Source organism: Ochotona princeps, chromosome 29, assembly GCF_030435755.1.
Source record: "Ochotona princeps isolate mOchPri1 chromosome 29, mOchPri1.hap1, whole genome shotgun sequence".
NCBI lineage: Eukaryota > Metazoa > Chordata > Mammalia > Lagomorpha > Ochotonidae > Ochotona > Ochotona princeps.
The window spans coordinates 20,482,118-20,509,229 of NC_080860.1; the positions used below are offsets into that span (position 1 = coordinate 20,482,118).

General features: G+C 55.0%; 2 protein-coding genes across 4 annotated transcripts in view; one reads left to right on the forward strand and one right to left on the reverse strand.

The window, feature by feature from the left end:
- Positions 1–225: 225 nt before the first annotated feature.
- LOC101526749 (testis-specific serine/threonine-protein kinase 1) lies at positions 226–1,504 on the reverse strand. The gene has a single exon (XM_058656433.1). The coding sequence runs from the start codon at positions 1,502–1,504 to the stop codon at positions 401–403; it is 1,104 nt and encodes a 367-aa protein (XP_058512416.1). The 3' UTR covers positions 226–400.
- Positions 1,505–3,602: 2,098 nt separating this feature from the next.
- The window catches only part of DGCR2 (DiGeorge syndrome critical region gene 2), a 38,217-nt gene continuing 14,707 nt past the window's right edge, over positions 3,603–27,112 (forward strand). Inside the window, exons 1-4 of one of the 3 annotated variants that reach the window (XM_004592061.2) lie at positions 3,603–4,130; positions 16,849–16,971; positions 24,613–24,738; positions 26,323–26,533. In XM_004592061.2, coding sequence (XP_004592118.1) covers positions 4,052–4,130; positions 16,849–16,971; positions 24,613–24,738; positions 26,323–26,533 — 539 coding nt within the window. In that variant the 5' untranslated portion in view covers positions 3,603–4,051. Of the gene's footprint in view, positions 4,131–4,704; positions 4,937–16,848; positions 16,972–24,612; positions 24,739–26,322; positions 26,534–27,112 lie in introns of those variants that run through there. The other 2 variants (XM_058656430.1, XM_058656431.1) reach the window with 2 other exon arrangements.

The following is a 27,112-nucleotide window of genomic DNA, read 5'->3' on the forward strand; positions in this document are numbered from 1 at the left end:
CAGGGCATTTCTCCCACTGAGTTTCACTCTGTCTACCCACTGTCCAGGTGTTTCCTGCACCCTCGGCCCAGCTTCTGACAGCTGCCTCCTACCCTGCACCCTGGGACACCTCTGAGGTCCCAGTCGGAGCTGGGTCACAGTTGGGATGTATCCAAGTGAGCCGAGAATTCCTACCATGAAGGCCTGGACTGCAATTAGCTGGGGGCTAAGGCATTCATCCAGGGGTCTGCACTAATATAGTGATTTATTGCTTCTGTAGCTGGGTGGGTTACACCCAATTCAAAGGGAGGGAGAAGAATCTAATGAAAATAGTGGCTCCTGCGGGACTGTCTTCCTTCTCCGGCTCCTCCCTTCTTGAGCTTGGCCTCACTGGCCCCCCGGGGCTGCAAGAGACTCTCCCCTAGGTGTGTGTTCCCTCTGGAAGCTGAGGAGGGGGCGCTTGCTCTGGGTCCCCTGGTGGCAGCTCGCTGGGGGAGGCCAGCATCTCAGGCTGCCTGGACCCCTGCACTGCGTCGTCCTCAGGTTTTGTCTCCGGTGGGGACTCGGGCTGTGACTCCTCCTTAGGCTCCACCTGGGTAGCTGACTTCCTGTCAGAGACAGTTTCTGGGATCGGGGTTAGGGCTGGGACCGACACAGACCTCTGCTCCCTGTTGATGACTGTGGAGGACGGTACCCGTGTCTGGGGGTGCATCCAGGAGTGGCCGAGGACCTCGTCGATTTTCAGCCGCCGGCTGACATCGGGCTGGAGCATTCGGTAGATGAGGTCCCTGCACTCACCCGTCAGGTTCTTGGAGCGTGGAAAGTTGAGGCGGTGCTCCTTCTGGATGCGCAGCATCTTCTTGATGTTGGAGTCGTCGTAGGGCATGGAGCCACACACCATGATGTAGAGGATCACGCCCAGGCTCCAGATGTCATAGACCTTGGGCTGGTAGGGGATGCCCTGCAGCACCTCGGGGGCCGCGTACGCTGCTGAGCCACAGAAGGTCCTGCTCAGCGCCAGCTCACCATTGTCATCTCGCAGGCAGCGCTTGGAGAAGCCAAAGTCGGACAGCTTGATGTTGAAGTCCTTGTCAAGGAGGAGGTTCTCACACTTGAGGTCTCGGTGGACGATGTCCAGGTCATGGCAGTACTTGATGGCTGAGGAAAGCTGGCGGAACTTGGGGCGTGCCTCATCCTCGGTCAGAGCCCCTCGGGTTTTGATGAACTCGAGGAGGTCGCCCTGGACGGCAAGCTCCATGATGATGTACACCTTGCCGTCTGATGTCTCGAAGATCTCATAGGTCTTGATGATGTGGCGGTGGTTCAGCATGGCCAGGATCTCAATTTCCCGAGGAAGAAACCTCTCCAAGAAGTCTGTTGGGGCTCTCCTGCGGTCGATGATCTTGACCGCCACGTTGAACTTGAGGCGCTCAGAGTAAGCGGATTTGACTTTCGCATAGGAGCCCTCTCCCAAATTTATCCCCATGATGTAGCCTCGTCGCTTGAGGACGGCTGCGTCATCCATGGTGCTGGGAGCGCCCAGTGCCCCTGAGGCTACCCTCACCTTCTACATCCTTCCGGGACATGGGCCAGCTTCGTCCTCATCTATGCTGTGGACAGAGTCCTCTGGGCTGGCCGGTCCTGCAGTCCCTGCCTCCCCAGAGGCCAAGACTCTGGGATGGAACATTCAGCATTGTTTCCTGGGCGACTTCAGTGGGTGAAGTCACAAAGGAAGAGTGCCATGGGGGGAATGAGGCTCCAGCCCCTTGCATGTGGAACCCTTGCAAGGTCAGGCTCAAGGGGGAAGGAGCAGATGAGACACTAGTGGAGAATGTGACCTTGAGTTTGGCTGGGACCTTAGGGAGGAGGGTGAGGGGGAAGCACATTGGTTTGTCTATGCCTCCAGACCTAGAACCGGGACTGCTTAAGAGGTGGTGAGGCCTGGTGATTGCAAACCAGGGCAACCTAGGAATTTTAGGGGGCCATTCCCCACTGGAAATGGAAGACACCTTCAATGTAAGGATAATCAGATTGGGCTTTAATCAAGGAATGCTCTCCAAAGGCAGTTAGCTCCCTTGGGGGAGCTCAGGCATCCCTAAAGTGGCAACAGTCTCCTGCCTTGTGTGAAGAAGGGTATGAAAGGCCCCTGGAACTTGAGATGAGGTATACTTTAAGAGCATGGACCTTTAGCAGGGGGAAAGAGCCAGATGGCCATGACCCCACTCCTGGAGATGGAAGGAATGTCCCCTGGCCCTTGATGCCATTTGCGCTGGCAGCCTGTAGGGGCACAGCGTACAGTGGAGGCAGATGGAGGAGGGTCCGTAGGGGGCTGATGCTCCCGGCTGCAGTTTTGAAACCCAGGACTTTGCCCGTCCGTGCTGTGTGATCTGCCCGGCCTTCCCACCTCGCTCTTCTCTCTCCTGTCCTGGCCTTGCTTTCTTCCAGTGGCTGTGTGGAGATACAACCGACTGATAGAAATCCGGCTGCTCTCGGGCTGTGAGTTCCTTCCAGGGATCCTGGGCAGCCTGTGGCCTGGCTGGCCGGGTTCCCTGGGGTGGAGTGGGGGCACAAGGGTGGGTGGGGCTCCCACTCTGAGTGCTGGCAGCAGCTCTTGTGCAATGCTTCCTGGGGACATGATTTCTTCTGGCAGCGGGGTGACCCTGTGTTTGTCTACTATCTGGGACATACACTCTGGGGGAAGGAGCAGGAGCTGAAAGGCTGCCCTGGCAGGGGCTGGAAGGTGCCCCTGCCTCACTTGACTACAAAGTGGCACAAGATGGAATCCCAGTATCCTTCAAAGGACACTCAGGAGTGAGTTGGTGGGGCTGCGGGCTGTTGGGGACCGTTCTTTCTTGGCAGCTCCTCTTCATCTTCTTGGCCAGCCCATGACTGCCCCCTGCCAGACTGGGACAGCTTCTCCTTCCTGCCAACAACACACCATCTGCTGTCTTCAACTCCCTGGTCAGAAGACAGGTGCACTGGCAGGCAGCACCTGGAGCCCTGCTCCAGAGCCTGGCCTGGGCCCCCCAGCATGGCACACGGCACCCGAAGCCCTGCCCCAGAGCCTGACCTGGGCCCCCCAGCATGGCACACGGCACCCGGAGCCCTGCTCCAGAGCCTGGCCTGGGCCCCAGGACTTTGTTCCACATACTCTCCCTCAGCCACTGCTGGGTTGTGGAGCAGGACTTTGCTTGCAAGCTGAGCTGGCCTCCTCTCTGGGAGGGATCTGGGACCTCCCTGGTCCCCTCCCTGGGCGGCACTCCCACAGGTCACTTCCTTATCTGCTGAAACATCTGTAGTTGCCTGTCGGTGGAGCCACACCTGCCAGTTCCTCAGGGCTTCCAAGCCCTGCAGTTTTCCTCTGCTTTCTCCACAGTGGTTCGACCCCACTTTAAGAGCGTAACTTTGGTCGGCTGATCTGACCTGGGGCTGCAAGTATGAAGACCTTTGAAGTCCACGGGTCTCCCTCAGCCCCCTCCGCGGTCCCAGAACATCTCGCCCCCAGGCTCAGCCCCAGTCTTTTGGAGGCCCCGCCAATCAGCCTCCGCCCCGGGGCCCCACCTCTCGGTTTGACCAATGACGAGGATCTGTTAGCGTAATCCCGCCCACCTCTCCTTGGGCCCGCCCCTCAGTACCCACCTCCGGCCGCCCGCGACTCAGGCCTCGTCCCCTTTCGGGCACTGCCGCTGAGGCTCCGCCCCCCAGGCCGGCTGGCGGCCTACACGTAGAGGGGAGCGCGCTGGCCCCGCCTCCCGGCTCGGAGCTCATTGGTCCGCGCCGGCGTCGAGGGCAGAGGAGGCGGGGCGGCGCGGGGCCGAGCAGGACGGCCGCCATCTTGCGCGGAGCGGGAGTCGGAGCCCGGGTCTGCTGCCGAGAGTGCGCGCGACCCCTTGGTCTAGCCTCGCCGTGGCTCTGGCCCTTCGGAGTGCTCTCCCATCGCCTCTCTACGGCCGTCCGCGGCCAGGCCCATCCCCCGACCCTCAACCCTCAAGCCCTCAGCCCCTCAGCCCGGCCCGGTCCGGCCTCCCCGCGGGGTCACGCGGCCGCCCGGGGGACGATGAACGGAGGATAAATGGTGCCCAAGGCAGACAGCGGTGCCTTCCTGCTGCTCTTCCTGCTCGTGCTCACCGTCACCGAGCCGCTGCGGCCAGGTGCGCGGCGAGGTGGGGGCGCGGGGGCGCGGCAGGGGGCGGTGCCCGGTCGTGGTCCGTGCGCGGCGACTCCCGGGGTGGTCGGCTCCCGGAGAGGGGCGCGCGCGTCTTGGCGCATCGGGGCTCCCGGGCGCTGCGCCCTGAAGCCGGGCCCGAGCGGTTCGCCGAGGACCCGGCTTTGGCTGGCTGGCTGGCGGGCGGCGGGCCGTGGCCTCGGGCCAGTCTCCTCAGCGCGGGACGAGCGTGGCTTGTGGTTGTGTGAGGCGTCTTGGCGCTGGAGGACATTCGCGCGCTCTCGGGGTTGGGGCCTGGCGCCTGGAGTGCTCCCGGCTCGTGCCGAGTCATTAAATGCTTAGGGGACTCTGAGCCTGCAGTGTCTCCTAAGCCTGTGGTGGGAGCAGCCAGAAGGCCCTGTTCCTACCTGGTTCGGGCACCATTGGACAGCCACGGTTGTCTGGCTGCAGGTCTGATCTGTCCGTCATTAGGCAGTATCCATCATACTGTCCATTTAGGGGTGTACGGCGTCTCAGAAGGAACTTGGGCGTCAGAGAAGCCCAAGTTGTGGGGAAGAAAACAATCCTTCGTGGGTCCCATGAAGGCACAGTCCCGTTTTGGAGCACGGTTGGAGCTGGGTTTTGGGTGCACATGGGCGTGCAGACCCCCGCTAGGCCTTTGCTGGACTCCCACCAGACACTACACCTCTTGGCTCTGTGCCCTTGTTATCTGCAGTGGGACGTTCAGGTCCTCCCCCAAGTGCCTACCTGGTTGCCCTGGCATTGGACCGGTAGCCGACCTGGTAAGACTTGGTGAGTCGCTGCTGGTTCCCTTGCCGAGCTGGTTGAGCTGTGGGCAACTCGTACCCTCTGTAGGAAGAGCAGTGCAAGAGTGGCCGCCTGGGGAGGTGGGGACCACAAAGGCTCTCGGTGGTCAGAGTTGATGCTGTTTGTGGGTCCTTGGGGTTCAGTTCTTCAGAAAACCCGTATATACTTGCAGAGTGAGTGCAGCGGTGTCCTGTTGCCGTGCTGGCCCCCACTCTTGCTGGGCTCTTGCTTGTCTGCTTGGGGTGCCTCTGGTTCCAGGTCCAGCGTCTCCTGCTGGGGTGACAGAAGTGACTGGTGTCCCTCACCCCCCTTTCCCCTTGCTGCTGTGTTCACAAGTGCTGCCAACTGGCCTGCGGCAGTTGCCAAAGTATCTGCGAGTGCTGGTTGCTGGTGAGGTTTGAATGCAGGGAGCAGCCCCCTAGGAGGGCCTGGCGTGAGTCGGGCATCAGACCCTGTGGGTTGAGCACCGCAGGTTGCTATTGTGTGTACCTGTGAGACAGCGCTGGGGACCATGGGAGACCTGTGAGATCAGAGTGAGATGTGGGGCAGGGGGAGTGGCTCTGGTGGAGGGAGCCAAGCTGCTTTCTGTGGTTGTTATTGTTCTAAAGGTTTTACTTACTTATCTGAAAGGCAGAGAGAGAGAAAGAAAGATAGGGAGTGTGTTCTTTTATCTGCTGTGGATTCACTCCCCAAATGGTTGCAATGCTGGGTTGAAGCCAGGAGGCAAGAGCTACATCTGGGTCTCCCGTATGAGTGGCAAGGGACCCAAGTGCTTGGGCTGTCCTCTGTTGCTTTTCCAGGTGCATCAACAGGTAGCTGGATGGGAAGTGGAACAGCTGGGACTTGAACCAGTGCCCATTTGGGATGTTGGCATTGCAGGCTGTACCACAAAGCCGGCCCCAGAAAAGTCAGCTTCATTCCATGGCCTTCTGACTCTAGGGCAGTTGGTGTCTTTGGTTGCCCTGCAAAGATGGGGGAGGGAGGCTCCCCCAGCTCGCTGATTGAGTTGGCAATGAAGCTGGGTCTTGGTATGGGCCAGGAGGGTAGGGGCTTCTTTGGTCTTGTTCTTCTCACTTCCGGGGCATGGCTTAGAAGAAGCCCACTGGGATGTGATGAGAGTCCCTGCCCAGACCCTGCTTCTCAGGTGGTAGGAAGGGGCTGGGGGTTGTCCTCTGACACCTGCCTGCCGAGGCCACTGAGGATATGGCCCAGTTACGGGCAGCTCCTCTTGGGCAGGGCAGGGTGGGAAGCGTTTCTGAAAGCAGGCCGCACCTGTGTGCTAGAACTGGCTTTTCATGCACATGTGCTCTTGGTGGGTAGAGACCGTGTCATGTACCAGGTGCTGTTCTGAGTACTAACATGTTGAAGAACCTTTTTTTATTTTTAATAAAATTTATTTTTATTGGAAAGACAGATCAGATTTATAGAGAAAAGGAGGAACAGAGCGTAAGCTTTTCTGTGTACTAGTTGACTCTCCAAATAGTTGGAGCTGATCTGAAGCCAGGAACCAGAAGCTTCCTCTGGGTCTCCCATGTGGGTGTAGAGTCCCACGGCTTTGGGCTGTCCTCAGCTGCTTTCCCAGGCCACAAACAAGGAGCTGGATGGAAAGTGGAGCAGCCGGGGTTAGAACTGGTGCCCATATGGGATCCTGGGGGATGCAAGGTGAGAATTTAGCCATTGCGCCAGACGCTGCAGAACCCTTAGGTCGTCTCTTGTAGGAACTGTTTGTACTATTTCATGGATAGGGAAGCTGAACTTCAAAGGGCTTTTGTTCTAGGTGGTGGGGGGCTGGCCTGGCCCGGCCTCAGGTTGGGCTGTGAACAGTTTCTTTTTTTTTTTTTTTTAAAGATTTATTCAGTTTATTACAAAGTCAGATATACAGAGAAGAGGAGAGACAGAGAGGAAGATCTTCCGTCCGATGATTCACTCCCCAAGTGAGCCGCAATGGCCGGTGCTGCGCCGATCCGAAGCCGGGAACCTGGAACCTCTTCCGGGTCTCCCACACGGGTGCAGGGTCCCAATGCATTGGGCCGTCCTCAACTGCTTTCCCAGGCCACAAGCAGGGAGCTGGATGGGAAGTGGAGCTGCCGGGATTAGAACCGGCGCCCATATGGGATCCCAGTGCGTTCAAGGTGAGGACTTTAGCTGCTAGGCCATGCTGCCGGGCCCTTGAACAGTTTCTAAACCCCGGTGGATGGATCCCAGGGGTCCACTAGGAGAGAAACCTTCTTTCAACTGAGAGACACAACTGCCCATCTATCCCAGAAGCCCCTGTCATTGACCATAATGGCCGCAGAGGATGCGTATCATGGTGAGAAGTGAGCGTGGAGTTCTGTTGAGGTAGTTGTGACAGTTGGACGGGTCCTTTGGGTGGCCGCTGATTGTATCATTGGCCCTTTTGCTACCTTTGCAGGCAGTACAGCATCAGTCACTGATTCCAAAGAGGGGGTTTTCTATTTTGAATTATTTCAGCCTCACTATATGGGGGAGAGAAAACGTTTGTTTTTGGAGTTGAGCGCTGTCCCCACGGCCCGAGGTCCCTGGTCACCATTTACCGTTGCTGGCCCTCTAAGAACCTGTGCTCAGCTCTGTGCCCTGGGCAGTAGCTGATCTTCCTTAGGCTTCCCCCCAGAGCCAGCTGAAAGGGGCAGGTGACTTGATGTAGACTACACAGCTTGGGGGAGCTGCAGGGCAGGGCTGGAGGCTAGGCGTCTGGCTGCAGTTGAGGGTCCTTGTTCCTTTATGTGAGGGGCTAGGAGGTGGCCACCGGATGGCCATCCTGTGAGCTGGGAGGGGCCCAGCCCCTTGCCTAGGAGTGTAGTGTTTTCTGTTTTGGGCGGTAGCACAGAGGAAGAGTGTGGATAGCCTTACCCCATCAGAAGGTAACTGCAGCTCAGAAGAGCAAGAGTTTGGGGTGCGTTCCTCTTCAGCCACCACACTGTGGTGGTTGGAGTGTCCTGTTGGCTGATTGGGCTCCAGGATCAGCCCTTTCCTTTCTTTTGTAGTTGGAACCATTCCCAACTTCACTGTTGACTGTCATTTCCAGAAAAGGAACCTTTTTTTTTTTTTTTTAAGATTTGTTTATTTATTTTTAAAATTTTTATCACAAATCAGATATACAGAGAGGAGGAGAGACAGGAAGATTTTCAGTCTGAGATATACACAGAGGAGACAGAGAGGAAGATTTTCCGTCCGATGGTTCACTCTCCAGGTGAACTCAATGGCCAGTGCTGTGCCAATCTGAAGCCAGGAGACAGGAACTTCTTCTAGGTGCCCCACGTGGGGCAGGGTCCCAAGCACTTGGGCCATTTTCTCCTGCTTTCCCAGGCCACAAGCAGGGAGCTGGATGGGAAGAGGGGCTGCCGGGATTAATACCAGCACCCATGTGGGATCCTGGTGCATTCAAGGCGAGGATTTTAGCCACTAGGCCATGCCGCTGGGCCACAAAAGGAACCTTTAATTGGGAAGTTTTTGGAAGCACAAAAGTTGCAAGAGTAAAATCAGTACAAACACTGTGTATTCTTTGCTTAGACTTGGCTGTTAACATTTTACTTTATCTGCTTGACCCCACCTTGCCCTGGTTGTGTGTATGTGCGGGCGCCTGTGTGTGTGTGTGTGTATGTGTTACTGGGTACAGTCTGTTTCTGAATCATTGGTGAGGAAGGTTTTTTTGTTTTGCACTTTTTGTTTTAATTATTATTATTTTTAACTGGAAAGTGAGATTTACAGAGAGGAGAGACAGAGTAGTGAGGAAGTTTTACACAGCATGAACAGAGAGCAGGAGGTGGCTGCTGTTCAGCTCCGCCCCTTTGTCCTGCATGACACCTGCCATGTACTGAACGTGGCATCATTGTGGGAAGCCCTGTGGTTACAGCTTGGGATGGCCTAGAGGAGGCAAGACGGCATGTCTGCAGCTTGAACTGTCGTCATAGTTGGAGGTTCTGGACTTGGGAATGAAGGCTGCATGGCTCTTAGCCTGTCATTAGGCTGTACCATTCCTGCCCTTTCCCCAATCAGGGTCACTGGTAACTTCCCAAGCCCTGCCTCCCCTGGATACTTCCCACACACTAACTGATTATTACGTCTAATGGTAGGAAATGATCTGGCTCTGTGTGTGTCCTCTTAGTGGTGGCAGGTGATGTGACTCTGTGTGTGTGTGTGTCCTCTTAGTGGTGGCAGATGATGTGACTCTGTGTGTGTGTGCGTGTGTGTGTGTCCTCTTAGTGGTGGCAGGTGATGTGACTCTGTGTGTGTGTGTGTGTGTGTGTGTGTGTCCTCTTAGTGGTGGCAGGTGATGTGACTGTGTGTGTGTGTCCTCTTAGTGGTGGCAGGTAATGTGTGTGTTAGGTACAGTAGTTAGGACACTGCTTGCGACGCCCTCTTCCATGTTGTCATGTCTAGGTTCGAGTCCTGGCTCAGCTCTCGCTCTAGCTTCCTGCTGATGTGCGCCCAGGTTGGTGGCAGGTGAGGCTGAAGTACGCGGGTCCCTGCTACCCACATGGGAGACCTGGATTGAGTTCCAGGCTCCTGGCTGGTTGCTGGCATTTGGGAGTGAACCAGAGGATGGAAGATTTCTGTCTGCCTCTGGCCCCTCTCTGTCTTTTAAATAAGCATTTCAAAAACAGCAAGTGTGCCCTAGAGCCGACTGCCTGGGGTTCAGTTAGCCCCGTCATTTATTCTGTGACTTCTGTGCCTAGGTGTCCTCATCATAGATCTGACTTGCTGGAGATGTAAGGATTGAAACGCCTAAGAACCAGGGTCTTCCAAGCACCTGCCTTGCAGCCAGTGCCTCATAAAGGCTACCAGTGTCACTCACGCTGATGCTGTTCATCTTTTTTTTTTTTTTTAAAAAGATTTTATTGTTATTGGAAAGTTGGATATACAGAGAGGAGGAGAGACAGAGAGGAAGATCTTCCATCCGATGTTTCACTCCCCAAGTGAGCCGCAACGGGCCGGTGCGCGCCAATCCGATGCCGGGACCAGGAACCTCTTCCAGGTCTCCCATGCGGGTGCAGTGTCCCAATGCATTGGGCCGTCCTCAACTGCTTTCGCAGGCCACAAGCAGGGAGCTGGATGGGAAGTGGAGCTGCCGGGATTAGAACCGGTGCCCATATGGGATCCCGGTGCTTTCAAGGCGAGGACTTTAGCTGCTAGGCCATGCCGCCGGGCCCGATGCCGTTCATCTTGTGCGTGACTGCCCCGTATGTAAGGACCAGCTCGCAGAGAGAAGGCTCCCTCTGGGGCGAGGGGCGCTGTGGCGCAGTGGTGTGTGCCACTACCAGAGAGGTGTCTGAGTGAGTGAGTACGACTGGTCCAGAGCCTCCCGAAGAGCCACCATGCTGTCCACAGGGCCAGGACTGTTCAGATGGAAGCATTTGTCTATTTTTAAAAATAAATTTGTTTTCTTATTGCACAGGCAGATATACAGAGAGGAGAGATAGGAAGATCTTCCATCCGATGATTCACTCCCCAAGTGAACACAATGGCCGGAGCTGCGCTGATCCGAAGCCAGGAGCTTGGAGCCCAGAGCCTCTTCCAGGTCTCCCACGAGGGTGCAGGGTCCCAATGCTTTGGTCCATCCTCGACTGCTTTCCCAGGCTATAAGCAGGAAGCTGGATGGGAAGCAGGGCTGTCGGGGTTAGAAACAGAGCTCATAGGGGATCCCTGTTTATTCAAAGTGAGGACTTTAGCCACTGGGCCACGGCACCGGGCCCCATTTGTGTCTTTTGTACTGAGTCCCCGGAGTTTAGTGAGGCTCCGAGTGGTGCTCAGAAGTCAGTTCTTAGACAAGTGCACGTTAATGTTTTGGCTTGAAGAACGGCAGATTCCTCAGTCAATGGCTTCATAACTTCCCCAGCGGGTGCAGTGAGGAGTTGGGGGTCTCTCTTCACTGTCCTGCAGGTAGCCTCTGAAAGAGAAGGGATTGGTGGCAGCAGGCTTGGCTGTGCGGTCATCTGCCCCGGGCATCCTGCTGGGCAGGGGATGGGTAGTTTGTGCAGATGTGAGCTGAGCTGGAGGTGACAGCGGTAGGGGCTTCTCACTAACGTGGGTATTCACTTAGAGTGGCTTCCTAGCCTGGAGTTGGGGGTGGGCAGGGGCTGCCCCTCTGACGGGCTTGCCTGGTACCTGGCTAGGAAAATGCATTCGTTCTGCTTGAGACTGTAGCTGGCTCCTCCCTGTGCCTGGTGTGGCTGTTGCTTAAGTCCCTGTGGTTTGGCTGTCATCTGTAGTCCCTGGCTAGGCCCCTCCCGAAGGCTGCCTTCGCTCTGATCTCTAGCAGCTGCCAAGGATTTGGTTGGCCTGTCTTCTGTCTCCTTTCAGCTCTTGGCTGCTACCTGTTAAGACAGGGTAGATGGGGCCCGGTGCAGTGGCCTAGTGGCTAAAGTCCTCGCCTTCTTTTTTTTTTTTTTTTAAAGATTTTATTATTATTGGAAAGCCGGATATACAGAGAGGAGGAGAGACAGAGAGGAAGATCTTCGTCCGATGATTCACTCCCCAAGTGAGCCGCAATGGCCGGTGCGCGCCGATCCGATGCCGGGAACCAGGAACCTCTTCCGGGTCTCCCACGTGGGTGCAGGGTCCCAATGCATTGGGCCATCCTTGACTGCTTTCCTAGGCCACAAGCAGGGAGCTGGATGGGAAGTGGAGCTGCTGGGATCAGAACCGGCATCCATATGGGATCCCGGGGCTTTCAAGGCGAGGACTTTAGCCACTAGGCCATGGCGCCGGGCCCAAGTCCTCGCCTTCTAAGCACTGGAATTCCATATGGCCGCCGGTTCTAATCCTGGCAACTCCACTTCCCATCCAGCTCCCTGCTTGTGGCCTGGGAAAGCAGTTGAGGACGGTCCGAAGCCGTGGGACTCTGCACCCGTGTGGGTGACCTGGAAGAGTTCCTGTCTCCTGGCTTCAGAACTGTGCAGCTCCGGTCATTGCATTTACTTGGGGAATGAACTCAGATGTCTTCCTCCTCCTCTATATATAAATATTTGACTTTGCAATAAAAATAAATAAATCTTAAAAAAAAAAAGAAAAAAAGACAGGGTTGATGGTAAAACCACCATGGGTGGGCCCGGTGCCATAGCCTTTTGGCTAAAGTCCATGCGCTGGGATCCCATGTGGGTGCTGTTTCTAATTCCAGCTGCTCCACTTCCCATCCAGCTCCCTTCTTGTGGAATGGGAAAACAGTCAAGCTGAGCTGATCTGGAGCCAGGAGCCAGGAGCTTCTCCTGGGTCTCCCATGCAGGTACAGGGTCCCAAGGCTTTGGGTCGTCCTCGACTGCTTTCCCAGACCACAAGCAGGGAGCTGGATGGGAAGTGGAACAGCCAGGATTAGAACCGGTGCCCATATGGGATCCCGGGGCGTTCAAGGCGAGGACTTTAGCCACCAGGCCACCGTGCTGGGTCCAAATTCCTTGTTTTTCATTTGTGAGCACTCTGAGATCTGTTTCCCCCTCCCCCCGACACTCCCCTGCCCCATTGCCTTTTGCAAGTCATTTCGTGGGTGTCAGTTTCTTCCTGGAGAAAAAAGGTGGAGGGCTCAGCTGGCCCAGGGTCCTTGGAATTTGGGTTCTGTGATGCTCTGTGCTTGGTTGGTTGGTTGAAGAGCTCTCAGTTCCTCTCTGTCACGTGTGTGTTTCCTGTGCTCTGGGGGTGCAGGCTAAATACCCCAGGCCCTTTGAGGTGCTCAGTGTGGTCTGGGAGTTTAGGTGCAGTTTGCACAGCGTTTCGCTGACAGCCCTACTGTGGGTGAGTCATGAGACTGGTGGGTTGTAGGGATTAGGATGCTGAGGCCAGAGGGGGTAGCTCCTCGCCGGGTGGCATTATCCAGGTGTTCAGATAGAATGCCTCTCCCTAGCCTGGTTCTTCGTCTGCTGCACCGTGACTGACAGGGTGTAAGGTGGGCGTGTGGGGAGCCAGGTGGAGAGCCACCAGCTGGTACCCCACCCCTCCCGCTGGGTGGAGGCCTCTTTTCCCCCTAAGAGTGTGTTGAGTCTGCCTCACTCCATGTCTAGACAGCTGATTTCTTCTGATTTTATTCTTCCTTTTTAAGAGAAAAAAAATTAGTTAAAACAAGGAAAAACTTACTTGATGGGTAGAAAAAGACATCTCCCATCCACTTGTTTATACCTCAGGTGCCCCACCCGTCAGGGCTGGGCCACGCAAAGCAGGCAGGCACTCAGTCCAGGTTTCTCACATGAGTAGCAGCAATCCAGTCCCTGCTGCCTTCCAGGGTCTGCTTTAGCAGGCAGCTGGGCTCAGGAGCCAGAGCGATGGGTGAGATACAGGCATTGCGACTTGGGAGCCCTGGGCCAGACACCTGCCCCCTCCCCCCTCCCGCCTTTATAAAGATGTCCAGGAAGGTAATTAATTCAAGTCTCTCTAACTCCTAAGACTGCATCTTGCCAAAAGCCTTTATATGGCATGTGACTGTAGTGACGCTGTTACACAGCTGGTAAAGGCTGTCTTTCTGGTTCTGTTGAGTGGATTGGCTGCCTCGAAGTGGCAGGTGATGGGAGGGAACAGAAGTCACTGCCCCTTGCCCTCTGACCCTTCTTCCTTCTCCCATCTGGGAAATCACTGTGCAGGATGAGGTTGGTGCTGTGCTGGCCCAGCACTGTCTTCCCCCAGGGACTCTGGTGTCAGCAGCACCCTACTGGGTGGGTGGGTTGGGGTGTGGGGGTTGGGATCTGGTGTAGCCTGCATTTCCTCCCTGATTGGGTGTAAGAGTTACCTGGGCAGCCTAGCATAGCAGTGAAATCTCTTCCCTTCTTCTCCTCGTTTAAGTGAAATGATCCTGGCCACAGGAAGGCCAGGCAGCGCTTGTTTGGTCTTTGGTGTCTCTTGGCTCGTGTCAGTACCCCATCCCATGCTCTGTGTTGATTCCTTTATGGCGCCTCAGCTCTGGGTCTGCAGAGTTTTACTGAAGTTCCAGAAAGTTACTGTTTCCCACTCCGTAGGCCACACTGTTGTAGCTCCTCTGCCATGCTTCCCCAAAGCTGCTGAGGACTGGTCATTCTGGTACTGGGGCCCTGACATGGCAATTCAAACACCGCCTGGGGTTTGGTATCCCTTACCGGAGTGTCTGGGTTTGAGTCCTGACTCTGTTTCTGTTTCAGCTCCCAGCTGATGCACACCCTGGAGGCTGAAGGCGATGGCTAAAGGGCTTGTGTCCCTGCCACCCTGTGGAGACCTGGACCAAGTTCCTGGCTCCAGGTTTTGATTTGACTCATTTCTAACTGTTGCAGATACTGGGAGTGATCCAGCTGATGGGAGATGTCCGTCTCTGTTTTTTAGACATTTAAATAGATAAGTGAACATCTAAACAAACAAACAAAAACAAAGTAGAAACCTCTCACAGATGGAAGGGCTAGGGCTTGGTCCAGGTTCGTTGTCGTGCACCCCTTCCTTAGTACTAGCCGGCGGTTTGCCAAGTCAGCTGGCATTTCCTCTTTGATGGTTGCTCCCGGAGACCACTGCTGGTTTTAACTGGCTCCTGGAGATGTCCCAGGTAAAGGCCTGTCATTTACTCCCCCTCAGTCTCCATGATCTGACCCTTCTTTGGGGTCCCATCTTACTCAGTGTGTCGCTGTTTGGCAGCTGCTACAGCCCGTTTATGCTGCTCCCTGGTGTCTCTGGAAGCCCTGCTTTTCCTTCTGAAACAGCTACCTGTCTTAGAGACCTTGGTTAGACCCTATGTTCTTTGAAAAAATATTAATTTATTTACGAAACAGAGTGAGTCCCCTTCCACTAGTTATTTTCCCAGATGCCCACATTGGCTAGGGCTGAGCTGAATTGAAGCTGGGAGCCAGGAACACAGTCTAGGTGTGGGTGTGTGTTGGCAGAAAACTGGAGTCTGGTGTTAGAGCTGGGTCTTGAACCTGGGCACTTGATGTGGGCCTGGGATGTCTGTCCTAAGCACCAGCTTAACTGCTAGACTGAGCACCTGCTCTAGATCCCATTTTTAAGCAGAAGTTCAGAGGCCAGAGGTGGAAAGGTTCCTCTGGCTTGTTGTGCTGCTGGAGTCCTGCTATGGGCAAGATCCCCATTTGCCATGTGAGACACGTGTGTTTGTGTACACATGTATGCATGTGTTTGTCCAGCTGACTCAGAGCCAACCCGCGAGGAGCTGTGCAGTGCCCCTTGTCACTCCTGGCTCCCTTGGGTCAGTGTAAGGCCTGACTTAGAGTCTGTGTCAAGTAGCTTGGGAAAATCACCATTATAGGGGCCATTGTTGTGGTGTAGTGAGTGGGGCTGCCATCTGGCATCCTGTGTGGTGTTGATTTGAGTCCCAGCTGCTCTGCGTTTGATCCAGCTCCCTGCTGATGGCCTGGGAGAGGCAGTGTAGGAAGGCCAAAGTGTTTGGGCCTCTGCACTCATGTGGGAGACCTGGAGGAAGCTCCTGGTTCCTGGCTTCCTCCTGGTCAAGCACTGCCTGTGTGGCCATCTGGGGATGGAGGGTCTTTCTCTGTTTCTTCCTCTCTCTGACTCTTTCAGATGAGTGTGTGTGGTTGGGGGGGGGGGGAGCGGACCTGGAGCAGTAGTGTAGTGACTAAAGTCCTTGCCTTGCATGCGCTGGGGTCCCATATGGGCTCTGGTTCATATCCTGGCAGCTCCACTTCCCATTCAGCTCCCTGCTTGTGGCCTGGGAAAGCAGTCGAGGACAGCCCAAAGCCTTGGTACCCTGAACCTGCATGGGAGACCTGGAAGAGGCTCCTGGCTCCTGGGTTCGGATCAGCTCAGCTCCAGCTATTGCAGCCATTTGGGGAGTGACCCAGTGGGTGGAAGGTCTTTCTCTCTATTTCCTCTCTGTATCTCCTCTCTGTAAGTAAAAATAAATACATCTTAAAAAATAAAAAAGTATCGTTGTGGGGCCACACACTTGCGATCCAGCTCCCTGTTGATGTGTCTGGCAGAGCAGCAGATTATGGCCCACGTGCTTGGAACTCTGCCACCCGTTCGGGAGACATAGATGGAGTTCAGGCTCTGGTCTTTGGTGTAGCCCAGCCCTGGCTGTTGCAGGCCGTTTGTGTAGTGAATCAGCAGGTGGGAGGTATTTCTCTTTTTCTCTCTTTCTGTGTGTCACTCTGTCAAATTAATAAAGATGTATTTATTTGAAATGCAGCATTAGAGAGCGAGTGAGTGAGCTGTCATCTGGTTGACTCCACAAATGATGACAACAGTTCAGGCTCAGCCAGGCGGAGGCCAGAAAACAGGAGCTTCTCTTGGCTTCCCACATGGGTGCAGGAACACAGCACTTGGGCCACCATTTGCTACTTTCCCAGACACATTATCAGGGAGTTGGGTTGGAAGTGGAGCAAGCAGGACTTGAACCAGCGCCTGAATGGAGACTGGCATCATCACAGCCAGTGCCTTCACCTGTTCCGCTCCAATGCCAAGCCTCAAAAAATCTTTAAAAAAAAAAGGAAGAAAGAAATTTGAGACTGGCAGTGTGCTGCTCCACTTTGGATCCAGCTCGCTGCTAATGTGCCTGAGAAAGCAGTGGAGGAAGGCCCCAGTGCTTGGGCTCATGCACCCTTGTGGAACCCAGAGAAAGCTCCTGCCTTCGGATCAGCTTAGCTTCTGCCATTGTGGCCACTTGGAGAATGAATCAGTGGATGGGAAACAGTGGATGGAAGATCTCTGTCTTTCCTTCTCTCTCTCTCTGTAACTCTGCCTTTCCAAAATAACTGCATGAATTAAAGAAAATTGCCATCCCGTGATGCTCTGTTGGGTCAGTGCTGCTATGATCTGCTCCACCTGGGAAGTGTGTGTGGGCCCTCTGGGTTGGGGGCACCGCCTGGCCTCTGGTGCACGCTGCCCAGGCCTCGCAGCAGCAGGCTTTGCTGTTCCCAGTCTCTGCCACTTCCTCCCTGACCTGTCATTCTTTGGTTCCACAGAACTGAGGTGCAACCCTGGGCAGTTTGCCTGTCGCAGCGGTGCCATCCAGTGCATCCCGCTACGGTGGCAGTGTGACGGCAGGGCTACTTGTGAGGATCGGAGTGACGAAGCCGACTGTCCAGGTGAGTATGGCAGGCTGGTGGCTGCACGTGATGCCCCCTTTGGGAAACAGCTGAGTACCATCTGCATTCCACGTATCGTTCGTGTAGCTGGAACTGAGCTCCTCCTCTTGGGTTCAATCTCTGTCTTTTTGAAAAGCAGGGAGGCAGTTCCCAGAACCTCTACAGTGGCAGAGCTGGGCAATGGGAGGCGAGTGGGGTGTTGCCAGCCCAGGCCCTGTTGGAGGCTAAGAGTGAGCCCATCTTGGGGGACTGTGTCCCCTGCAGCTGACCGCCAGGCCCTGGTCTTGGCCCTGGCCCTGGGTTTCCTGTCTCTTGAGATGTGGCTAACATGTTGTGCTGTTTCAGAGTGGTCTGGTACTCCCTGCCTCTCCTGTCTGCCCGCTGACAGGTAACCAGCACTCGAGTTCATTCCTGCTGATCCTTAGGCTCCTGAGGATCTTTGCAAGGACCACAGAAACTTCAAGCTCACTGACTTCCCACCTGCTGTCTGCTCCTGTTGCCTTGAGGACTAACATACCACAGTGTTCACTGCATACTTGGTTCTCAGTATGTGTCAGGGTGGAGGGTGTAGCTTCTTGTACATGTGTGTGCACGTGTAAGTGTCCATGCTGATTGGTTAGAGATCCCAGGTAGCTCTGGGGAAGCCCTTGGGAGGAAGGTATGTCTCCACACATGCACGTTGGGCCTGGTGTTCACACTCCGTCCCGTCTGGAGTGCCCTCTGCCAGCCTGCCTGCTAGCTCCTTCGCCTGCAGCGGCTCTGCTCAGCTGTTTGCACTGCTCATCCTCTTGCTGATCATCCCACTGCTTCCTGGATGCTTTCCTGCCTTGGAACTCCCTTGTTCCATCTTTCCGGGGCCAGAGCCAGCTGCCCTTTGAGGTGTGGTTCAGATTCTGCTATGTGAGTGCACGGCTGTGGTTCAGCATCTGTCAGCTTCTAGCTATCTGTATTAAGAGAATCTGAAACTGCTGACTGTTCCCAGTGTTCCCAGTGCTGGGCTTGAGCTCCTCCTGCAGAGGCTCACTGCGGGCAGACCAGCTCTGGAGCATGAGTGGTTGCTGCGCACGGGTCAGATGGGGCATGCAGGGAGGAGCCTGAGCAGCGTGCTGTGATTGGCTGCTACGTGGGGATCAGGTGGGGCATGCAGGGAGGAGCCTGAGCAGCGTGCTGTGATTGGCTGCTACGTGGGGATCAGGTGGGGCATGCAGTAGAGTCTCAGGTAGTTCCTGCAAAATAAGCAGCAGACATCGTCTGGTTGGGCCATATTTCCTCAGACAGTGCAGCCTGTCTGGTCATTCCTCATCAGATGGAACTTTTAAAATTGATATCTGAGTGGTGGTGCCTGGTCAGGAGCTCTGAAATTGCCCTGTGTCTGAAAGCCCATCTGATTGTCCCCCAGGTCAGTAGCGTGACACAGATGCACTGTGGCTGGTAGCCAGGTGAGGACCAAGTGGTGCTGAGTCGGAGTTCTCAGGGTGTATCTTGAAAGCTAACTGCCTGGAGAATTTTCTCAAGAAAGCAGCAGTGGTTCCTGGTTGGCGTTTGCTGGAAGCTCAGCTGAACTGTTGTCTGGTGTGGTCTAAGAGCTGTGTGTGGCCACGGTCCTGTTGCATCCCTGGCTCTCACACCACAGGCAGTGGCAACTGTGTCTCAGTTGTCATCTTGTTCAGCTGTCCTCACGCTGTGGATCTCCAAACCATATAGTCTGGCTCAGAGGAGCGTTACACAGGTGGTCCCATTCCCCCGACAAAGAAAATGCAGTCTCTCCATTGGAAGCCTGGGCACAGCAGAGTCACCGAGAGCAGTGGCCTGGGAGTGCCCACACATGGCCAGGAGGCTGCTGGCCTTGGGTCCCCTTTGAGGGCACACACCGATTGCTGACCATTCTTTATATATGTTTGTATATATGCATATAAAGAAATTTTGCTTTCGATGTTGTTTACGTATCTGACAAGGATGCACCCCCATGAGGATCACTGATTGGGGTGGGGTGGGTTGAGGTATGGTGGAACGTGGTTGGGACAAATGCTCCATTTCTCCTGGTCTGAGGTGCAGGGGGGTAAGTGAGGAGTGAGGAGGAGACTGTTCCCAGCTGTCAGACTGCATCAGTACTCGGGGTTGGGGGATGTCCTCTTGCTGTCATCTTGGAAACACCAATATGGAGAAGAATGTTCTGAGAATATTGCATGAGTGATTCTGGTAGTTCCAAGATGTGGTTGGTTTTATTGCTACATGGTTGAGAAAATCTTCCAACGTCTATGGACTGACAGAGTCCACCCTGGTGTATCTGCTCACCCAGGCACTTGCTGCCAAAGCTTGGCCAGGAGAGTTGTTCACCTTTGTTTTGCTCTCCATCTTCTTACATGATGCTTGATGTCCTCTTCAGGCCTAAATGAGCTGTCTGTCACATCCCCCTTATGCACCCAGGCATCAGCAATCAATGAGGCCCAGTCCTGACACATATGTTCCAAGGTCAGACCACAAATTCTGTGATCTTCCTTTGCCTGGAGTTTTGAGTCCGGTGGTCCAGTTGAGGATTACCTCAAGAAACCGCATCTAAGGTGACCCCAGACCTGATTTTTTAAAAATATAAGATTCATTTATTTTTATTGGGAAGTCAGATATGCAGAGAGAAGGAAAGACAGAGAGGAAGGTCTTCCCTCCGAGATTCACTCCCTAAGTGGTGACAGTAGCTGGAACTGTGCTGATCCGAAGGCTGGAGCTGTGCCTGGAGCCCGGAGCCAGGGTCTCCCACACAGGTGCAGGGTCCCAAGGCTTTGGGCCGTCCTCGACTGCCTTCCCAGGCCACAAGCAGGGAGCTGGATAGGAAGCGGGGCCGCTGGGATTAGAACCAACACCCATATGGGATCCTGGTTGTACAAGGCAAGGACTTGAGCTGCTGGGTTACTGTGCCAGGTCCTGGAAAGTCAGATTTACAGGGAGTAGAGACTGACTTTTGCACCTGCCAGTGGCTGTTGCAGACTGGCTCGTTCTGGCTCACCCTGCCCCCAGATCTGACCTACATGTATGCCAACGGGTATTGTGGTCTGGCCTGGACTGTTCTGTGGCCTGTCCTATCCTCAGCCTAACTCCGACTGGTGGGTGCTGCAGCCTAACCCTGCCCAGGCTGTCCCATCCTTGGCTCTCACACAAGCCTGGCGGATGTGATAGCCTAGCCCAGCATTCCCTGTGCCCTATCCTGACTCTTGCACGTGTCAGGGTGCTATGGTTTGACCCGACACTGCCTGGTTTGCCCCCCTAAACCAACCCACACACCTGCTGACAAGTGGAGCAGCATTGCCTGGGCTGGTCCCTACCTAGCCCTGACTTTGGTACTCACCAGCAGCAGGAACTTCCGCCCACCAGGAGAGTTCCCCTGTTGGACCACTGGCCCACTCCTAGACCCAGGTCTCATGTGTGCCAGCGGGTACTAGGCCCTTACTGGCGGGTACTGTGGTCTAGCCCTGCCAGGCAGGCCCCACTTAACCCTAGCTTTCATGTGCGCCAATCGGTAGTGGTTGATGCTAACTAGCCAAGCTTAGGTCTCCCAGGTGGGCAGATAGTTGGTCTGATCCGGAAAGGTCCTCTGGTTTACCTGCAAGTGCAGTAGTCTGGTTGGTAGAGGTGCCCCCGATATCATTCCTCACCTGTAACGTACACCCTCAGTGGTCAGTCCTCCCACATATCGCAATAGCCCCTTCCCTAAGCAATCCACAGCCCCCATGGCCACAAACATGCAGGTCGCTGAGCCTGGTCTTCTGGTAAGGCAGCATGCTAGCCTGGGGTCCTGCCTGCCTGCAATCCTATCTGCCTGCCTGGGGCTGCAAACATTCATGTGCACACATGGGTCCCTACACCTGGTCTGTTTGCGGCTGTCAGCATCTCTCTCTCTCTCTCTCTCTCTCTCTCCCTCTCTCTCTCTCTCTTTTTTTAAAGATTTCTTTATTTTTGTGGCAAAGTCAGATACATAGACAGGATGAGAAACAGAGAGGAAAATCTACTGTCCGATGATTCACTCTTCAAGTAACTGCAATGGCTGGAGCTGCACCGATCCAAAGCCAGGAGCTCTTCTGGGCCTCCCACGCGGGTGCAGGGTCTCAAGGCTTTGGGCCATCCTTGACTGTTTTTCCAGGCCACAAGTAGGGAGCTGGAAGGGAAGTGGAGCAGCCGGGACACCAACCGGTGCCCACATGGGATTCCAGCAGATGCAAGGCGAGGATTTAAACACTAGGCTATTGCACCAGGTCCTCTCATTTATTTTATTTTTTTTTTTTAAAGATTTATTTATTTTATTACAAAGTCAGATATACAGAGAGGAGGAGAGACAGAGAGGAAGATCTTCCGTCCGATGTTTCACTCCCCAAGTGAGCCGCAACGGCCGGTGCTGTTCTGATCCAAAGCTGGGAACCTGGAACCTCTTCCGGGTCTCCCACACGGGTGCAGGGTCCCAATGCATTGGGCCGTCCTCAACTGCCTTCCCAGGCCACAAGCAGGGAGCTGGATGGGAAGTGGAGCTGCCGGGACCAGAACCGGCGCCCACATGGGATCCCGGGCCTCCCAAGGCGAGGACTTTAGCCGCTAGGCCACGCCGCCGGGCCCGCTCCCCCCTATTTTTAATGAATTTATTTGAAAGCCAGAATTACAGAAAGGAAAAGAGAGAGAGGGAGGGATACTGAGATTGAGATTTTCCATGTGTTGGTTTACTCCTTAAATGGCTACAATGGTCCTTTCTGGGCCAGGCCAGAGCCAGGCTTCTGGGTCTTCCACAAGGGTGTAGGAGCTTAAGTACTTGAATCATCTTCCAGTGCTTTCCAAGGCATGTTAGCTGGGAGCTGGATTGGAGGCGGAGCACCTGATTCTGGAACTGGCATCCATATGGGATGCTGGAAATCTTTCATGTAGAGATGGTTACAAGAGGGCTTGTTCCCCAGGACTTGGCCTCTTCTCTCCATCACCATCCAATTGGCCAAGCCATTCCCCTTCAAGGCCTGGTTTTTGCTGGTGGGCATATGACGGGAGTGGAATAAACAAGTGGATAAGGGGTAAATGCACACAGGTGGTTGAGAAGGGAAAACATGGCTAGGAGAAGGGCCTGTGATGGCCAGTGGAGCTGCAGTGTGGCAATGCCTGCTCAGCACGCAGGCGCTGCCCGTCACTGTTGGGCTTTCTGATTACTTTCCTATCGTATTTCACTTCCATCCCCGCCCCCAGAGACTGCAGATGGCTTGCCACAAACCGTCTGGTTGAACAGTAGTTTCTGCTGCTTTTTTCTCTCCCCTCCCTTTGCCTTAGCTTCACTTTGTCTTGCTGTGGGCGGCCTTGCTGTATACTGGGCCAGGTCTCGAGGAGAGAGAGTGTGAAATCACAGGTCTTCCTCATTTGAGCCATAACCTACATTTAGATGCAGTAAAATTCACCTTGGTCACACCCAGGCTTATCTTCCTACTTGGCTTGTGTTTCTTAAGCTTTGCCCAAGCTTGCCCCTCTGACGGGAAGCCCTTCACTCGGTCCTGCCTCCTTGGTTTCTGGTCTCAGATCAGGCCACTGTCTGCAGCCCAGTGTGGGCTGCATGCCTCCAGCAAGCGTGCAGGCCCTGTGTCCCAGTGACCCGCACTCCCTACCTGCTTCCTTGCAAGCAGTCTTTGTGTAGACTGTCCTGCTACCCTCATATCAGTCTGTTCTGAGGGGTGCCTTGGGTGCTGCAGGTGGGGTAGTCAGGACGTAGCAGAGGACGCTCCAGTCCCAGGGAGCTGGTGCTGGGTGTTGGCAGAGAGTGGCAGCAGGTGCCAGCCACCACACCATGCAAGGTAGCCATAACCAAGGTTGCCATGGTGCCATCTGGGTAGTGACATCCTGCTCCGACCAGCAGACCCAGTAACGTGGACAAGGAGAGGGTCTGGGGATGAAGCAGACAGGAGACCAGTGATGGTAGAAGTCTCTTTAGAAGTCTTTCTGAAGTCTCTCTTTATTGCGCCTTCACCTCTCCTTATATACTTCCCTGTCCTAATTTAGCCGGGAAATTGGATATAGATGAGTCCAATTAGTCTAGGTGTTTTTAGCCAAAAGCCCAGTTCCTGTTCCTGCCCATTCCAACAAGCGCTAATCAACTCCTTAGCCCACAGCAACATACCTCAAAGTACATCCTCTGAATGCCTTGAAGAAGTATCTACCTTAGAGGTCTGCTCCATGCTGGCTTGTGCCACACCCCAGTGGCACACTTGCCTTCCAGTGGGACTCGCAGTCTTTTTTTTTTTTTTTTAAAGATTTATTTATTTTATTACAAAGTCAGATATACAGAGAGGAGGAGAGACAGGAAGATCTTCCATCCGATGATTCACTCCCCAAGTGAGCCGCAACGGGCCGGTGCACGCCGATCCGAAGCCGGGAACCTGGAACCTCTTCCGGGTCTCCCACGTGGGTGCAGGGTCCCAATGCATTGGGCCGTCCTCGACTGCTTTCCCAGGCCACAAGCAGGGAGCTGGATGGGAAGTGGAGCTGCCGGGATTAGAACCGGCGCCCATATGGGATCCTGGGGCGTTTAAGGCGAGGACTTTAGCCGTTAGGCCACGCCGCCGGGCCCCAAGGAACTCGCAGTCTTAACAGCAGCCATGAAAGTGGCACCTTGCCTGTGAACCAGGATGACTTGCCCTGGGCCTGAGAGTGGCAGTAAGGGACACCCAGACTCGTGTACAAGTTGTTCCGTACAGTCTTTGGGAGAATAAGGAAGGAAATATGGGCATTTGTGAAACCTCAGGGTTGTGGTAATCAGAGGACCCCGCTGACCATGTTGTGTGGCCCCTCAGTGTGATGCTGTAAGGCCTGTCTAGGAACGTGGAGAGTGATTTGGAGTCATTAGCCTGCCCAGCAAATCAGGAAAATACTGATGTGAACTCTATTGCTTTAAGGATTTATATGAGAAAAAAGACACCCTAACTTGTGTGCACTCCCCAAATGACTGCAACAGCTGGTCTGGGCCAGCCCGAAGCCAGGAGCCAGAATTCTAGCCTGGGCTCCCACATGGAGTATAGGAATCCAGGTACTTGGACCTTCCTCTGCCGTGTGTGTTTATGAAGGATGTGTTTATTTTTACTTGAAAGACTGGGTTACAGAGAGAAGAAGTGAGATCTTCAGTCTGCTGGTTCACTCCCCAGATGGCTGCAGTGACTGGAGCTGAGCTGATCTGAAGATGTGAGCCAGGAGTTTCTTTTGGGTCTTCCCAGAAGTGCAGGGGCTCAAACACTTGGGCCATTTTCCACTGCTTTCCCAGGGGCATGAAACTGGATCATCTGTGGAGAAGCCAGGACTTGAACTGGCATCTACAAGGGATGCTGGTGCTATAGATGGCAGCTTTACTTGCTATGCCACAGTGCCATCCCAAGGCATAATTTGAGAAGTACAAGTGGTAAGCACTGTGGTGTGGTAGGTACAACCTCTGCCTGTGGTGCCGGCATCCCATAATGACAGTGTTTTCTAGGGAATCTGAAGAAAACCCCCATTAGCAGACCTGGCTGTTGTGCCACCTCTCTGGTCCTTCCTGCCCCCAAGAAGCCTGAACCATGCAGAGTCAAGACCTGGTACGTGCTGGAATGCTCCTGTGTTTGTATGTGGCTCTCAGTGTGTTTTTTGTGCTTCTGGTTTCAGAAGTGATTGGGGAGGCGCGTCCTTACCATGGGAAGGAGGCTGTGGATCCCCGGCAGGGGTGGGCCAGAGGAGGCGACGCCACACACTTCCACTCGGTGAATGTGGCCCAGCCCGTCCGCTTCAGCAGTAAGTTGCAGGCCTGCCTTGCTGTGATACCTGAGCCTGTGCATGGCCTCTTTGGTGCAAGGGGTTCGTTTGCTAAAACAGCTCGTGAGCACTGGGGGCAAGAGTGTTCACCCATCTCAGAGTGGTGAAGTGAGACTGGAACCCAGGCTGTGGGACCAGGCTGTTTATCCTCATAAAGCTGGCTGCCTCTTGAGACTGGTGCGCCCCGGCCCCTGAAGTTGCTCTCATAGTGGGTCGCTGCAGGTGATGGGCTGGGAAAGGATGTGCTTGGACTGTCTTTGGAAGAATTCCCTGTAGCATTTGAATGTTGGAAGAGCATTCAGGTTAGGAGATGTTGATGGGAGGGATGGCTGTGGCTGAACTTGGCTGTGCTAAGCAGATGTCAGCAGGTGAACTGTGTGTGGCCCCACACAGTCAGCCCAGATGCCCTGCCAAGTCCTTCCCCACCCCCGTGGAGCTCATGGCTCAGATCCCATCTCCAAATCTGTTGTATTCATTGGGAGTGTGAACAGCTGAGCACATTGCCGTGGGTGCTTAGGGGCGAGTAGGCAGCAAATGGCTCTCTCTCCTTTCCCTCCGTGGGCCTGGGCTGCACATGCTGCCTGGCCCCTGCCTTTTCCACTGTCCCTTTCCTGTAAGGTGTGCTTATCCCAGCTCTAGGGGGACAGGAGACGTGTCCAGCTCACTGCCCCGGTATGCTGCAGTGCTGTCTGCGTGTCTCAGAACCTGGACAGGCTGCTACTCCTTCCTGTAGCCTGGGCGCCTCCTGAGGAGGCTAGCACCTCCGGGCTCTGACTCGGGCTCTGACTTCAGAGCCTCGAAGGAGTGCTGTTGCTGCAAAATGTTTCCCACTTGGGTGTGCTCACAGGATTTACCCCAACATTTGGAGAGTACAGATTCTGTGAAACCAGCCTCCAGTGCTGACCGGGTGAACTACAACACAGCAGGCCTTCCTGGGTGTAACAAGAACAGATGTGGGGAGACAGGCTGCTGCTGGCTTGGCAGTGCCCAGTTGTTACTCCTGTCTGTGGGGGGCAGAGACTGGTCACTCCGTCTCCCCTGGCCTCTTGGCTCTCATCTCCTGGGCTACCTCTGGAGGTGCACTGGCCAGCCCCTGCTGAAAAAGGCCCACATGAGCTGGAAAGTGGGTTCAGCTTGGGAAGTAGCTGGCCGGCAGGCAGAGGAGGACGTTGGGAAAGTAACAGGTGAGTGGGCAGGTGGGGCATCTTCCTGCTCACTTGCACCTGGGCCTGCTGGTGTGGGTCGCATTGGTAGCTGTGTTAGCTAACACAGCTAATGAAGTCTGGTAGAAGTGAGGGCAGTCTTGTCTGCAGAATATGTGAGAAGGCCTTGCAGGCATGGAAGGAGTCGTGGATGTCCATGCCCCTGGGCTGGGCTTGTGTCCTACAAGGTGGGTGTGTGGTCCTAGAGGCAGAGGCTTGCCCACTGAAGCCTTGGTTCCCCTTCTCCTGGGTGATTTCTGCCGTGTGCCTGACCCTCTAGGATGCAGTGCAATATCTTGTTTTTCGAGTCTGGGGTCCTAACATGGGGGCCCACTCCCCTTGTGTTCTTCATGTTTCCTAGGGAAGTGCCCCACCGGGTGGCACCACTACGAAGGCACGGCCAGCTGCTACCGTGTCTACCTGAGCGGGGAGAACTACTGGGATGCCTTGCAGACCTGCCAGCGTGTCAACGGGTCCCTCGCCACCTTCTCCACTGACCAGGAGCTGCGCTTTGTCCTGGCCCAGGAGTGGGACCAGCCTGAACGAAGCTTTGGTTGGAAGGACCAGCGCAAGTGAGCTCTGGGCTGGGGTACTCATGGGCACGTGACTCCTGGCTCCCTGTGCAGGTGCTGCTGAGGCGAAGCCCCTGCCTGTGCAGATTCAGGGCTTAGTCTGTGCCTTGAGAGGAGGGAGGGGCAGGCTGGGTGTGCTGTCACTTTGTGGGACTGGGATTCCTTCTGTAGTGCCTGCTTGTGGCATCCTCCTGGAAGCCTCAAGGTGGCATGTACCAGGTACTCAAGCAGACTGCCCACCACCTGTGGCTCCTGACCTCAGGGAACTATCCAAGGGGCAGCCAGCTATTACATCTAGCATTGGTCTGGGAGCTGAGCTGTGCTTGGGCCATCTCCACAGCCAAGCAGCAGGGGCAGGGAGGGAGCAGTGTCCGCTCTCGCTGTGCCCCGTGAACTCTGAGAGCCAGCTAGCACTCTTCATTGGGAGCATAATGACCCAGCTGCACCTGGACTTTGGGACTCTCACCACAGGGCTGGGGGAGTTCTCCTGTGGCTGCACAGCAGGAAAGTAACTCCTAGCTCACAGGTTGTGCCCACCCGGGGAGCAAAGGCCTGTGGTCTGATGGGGAGGCCACACCC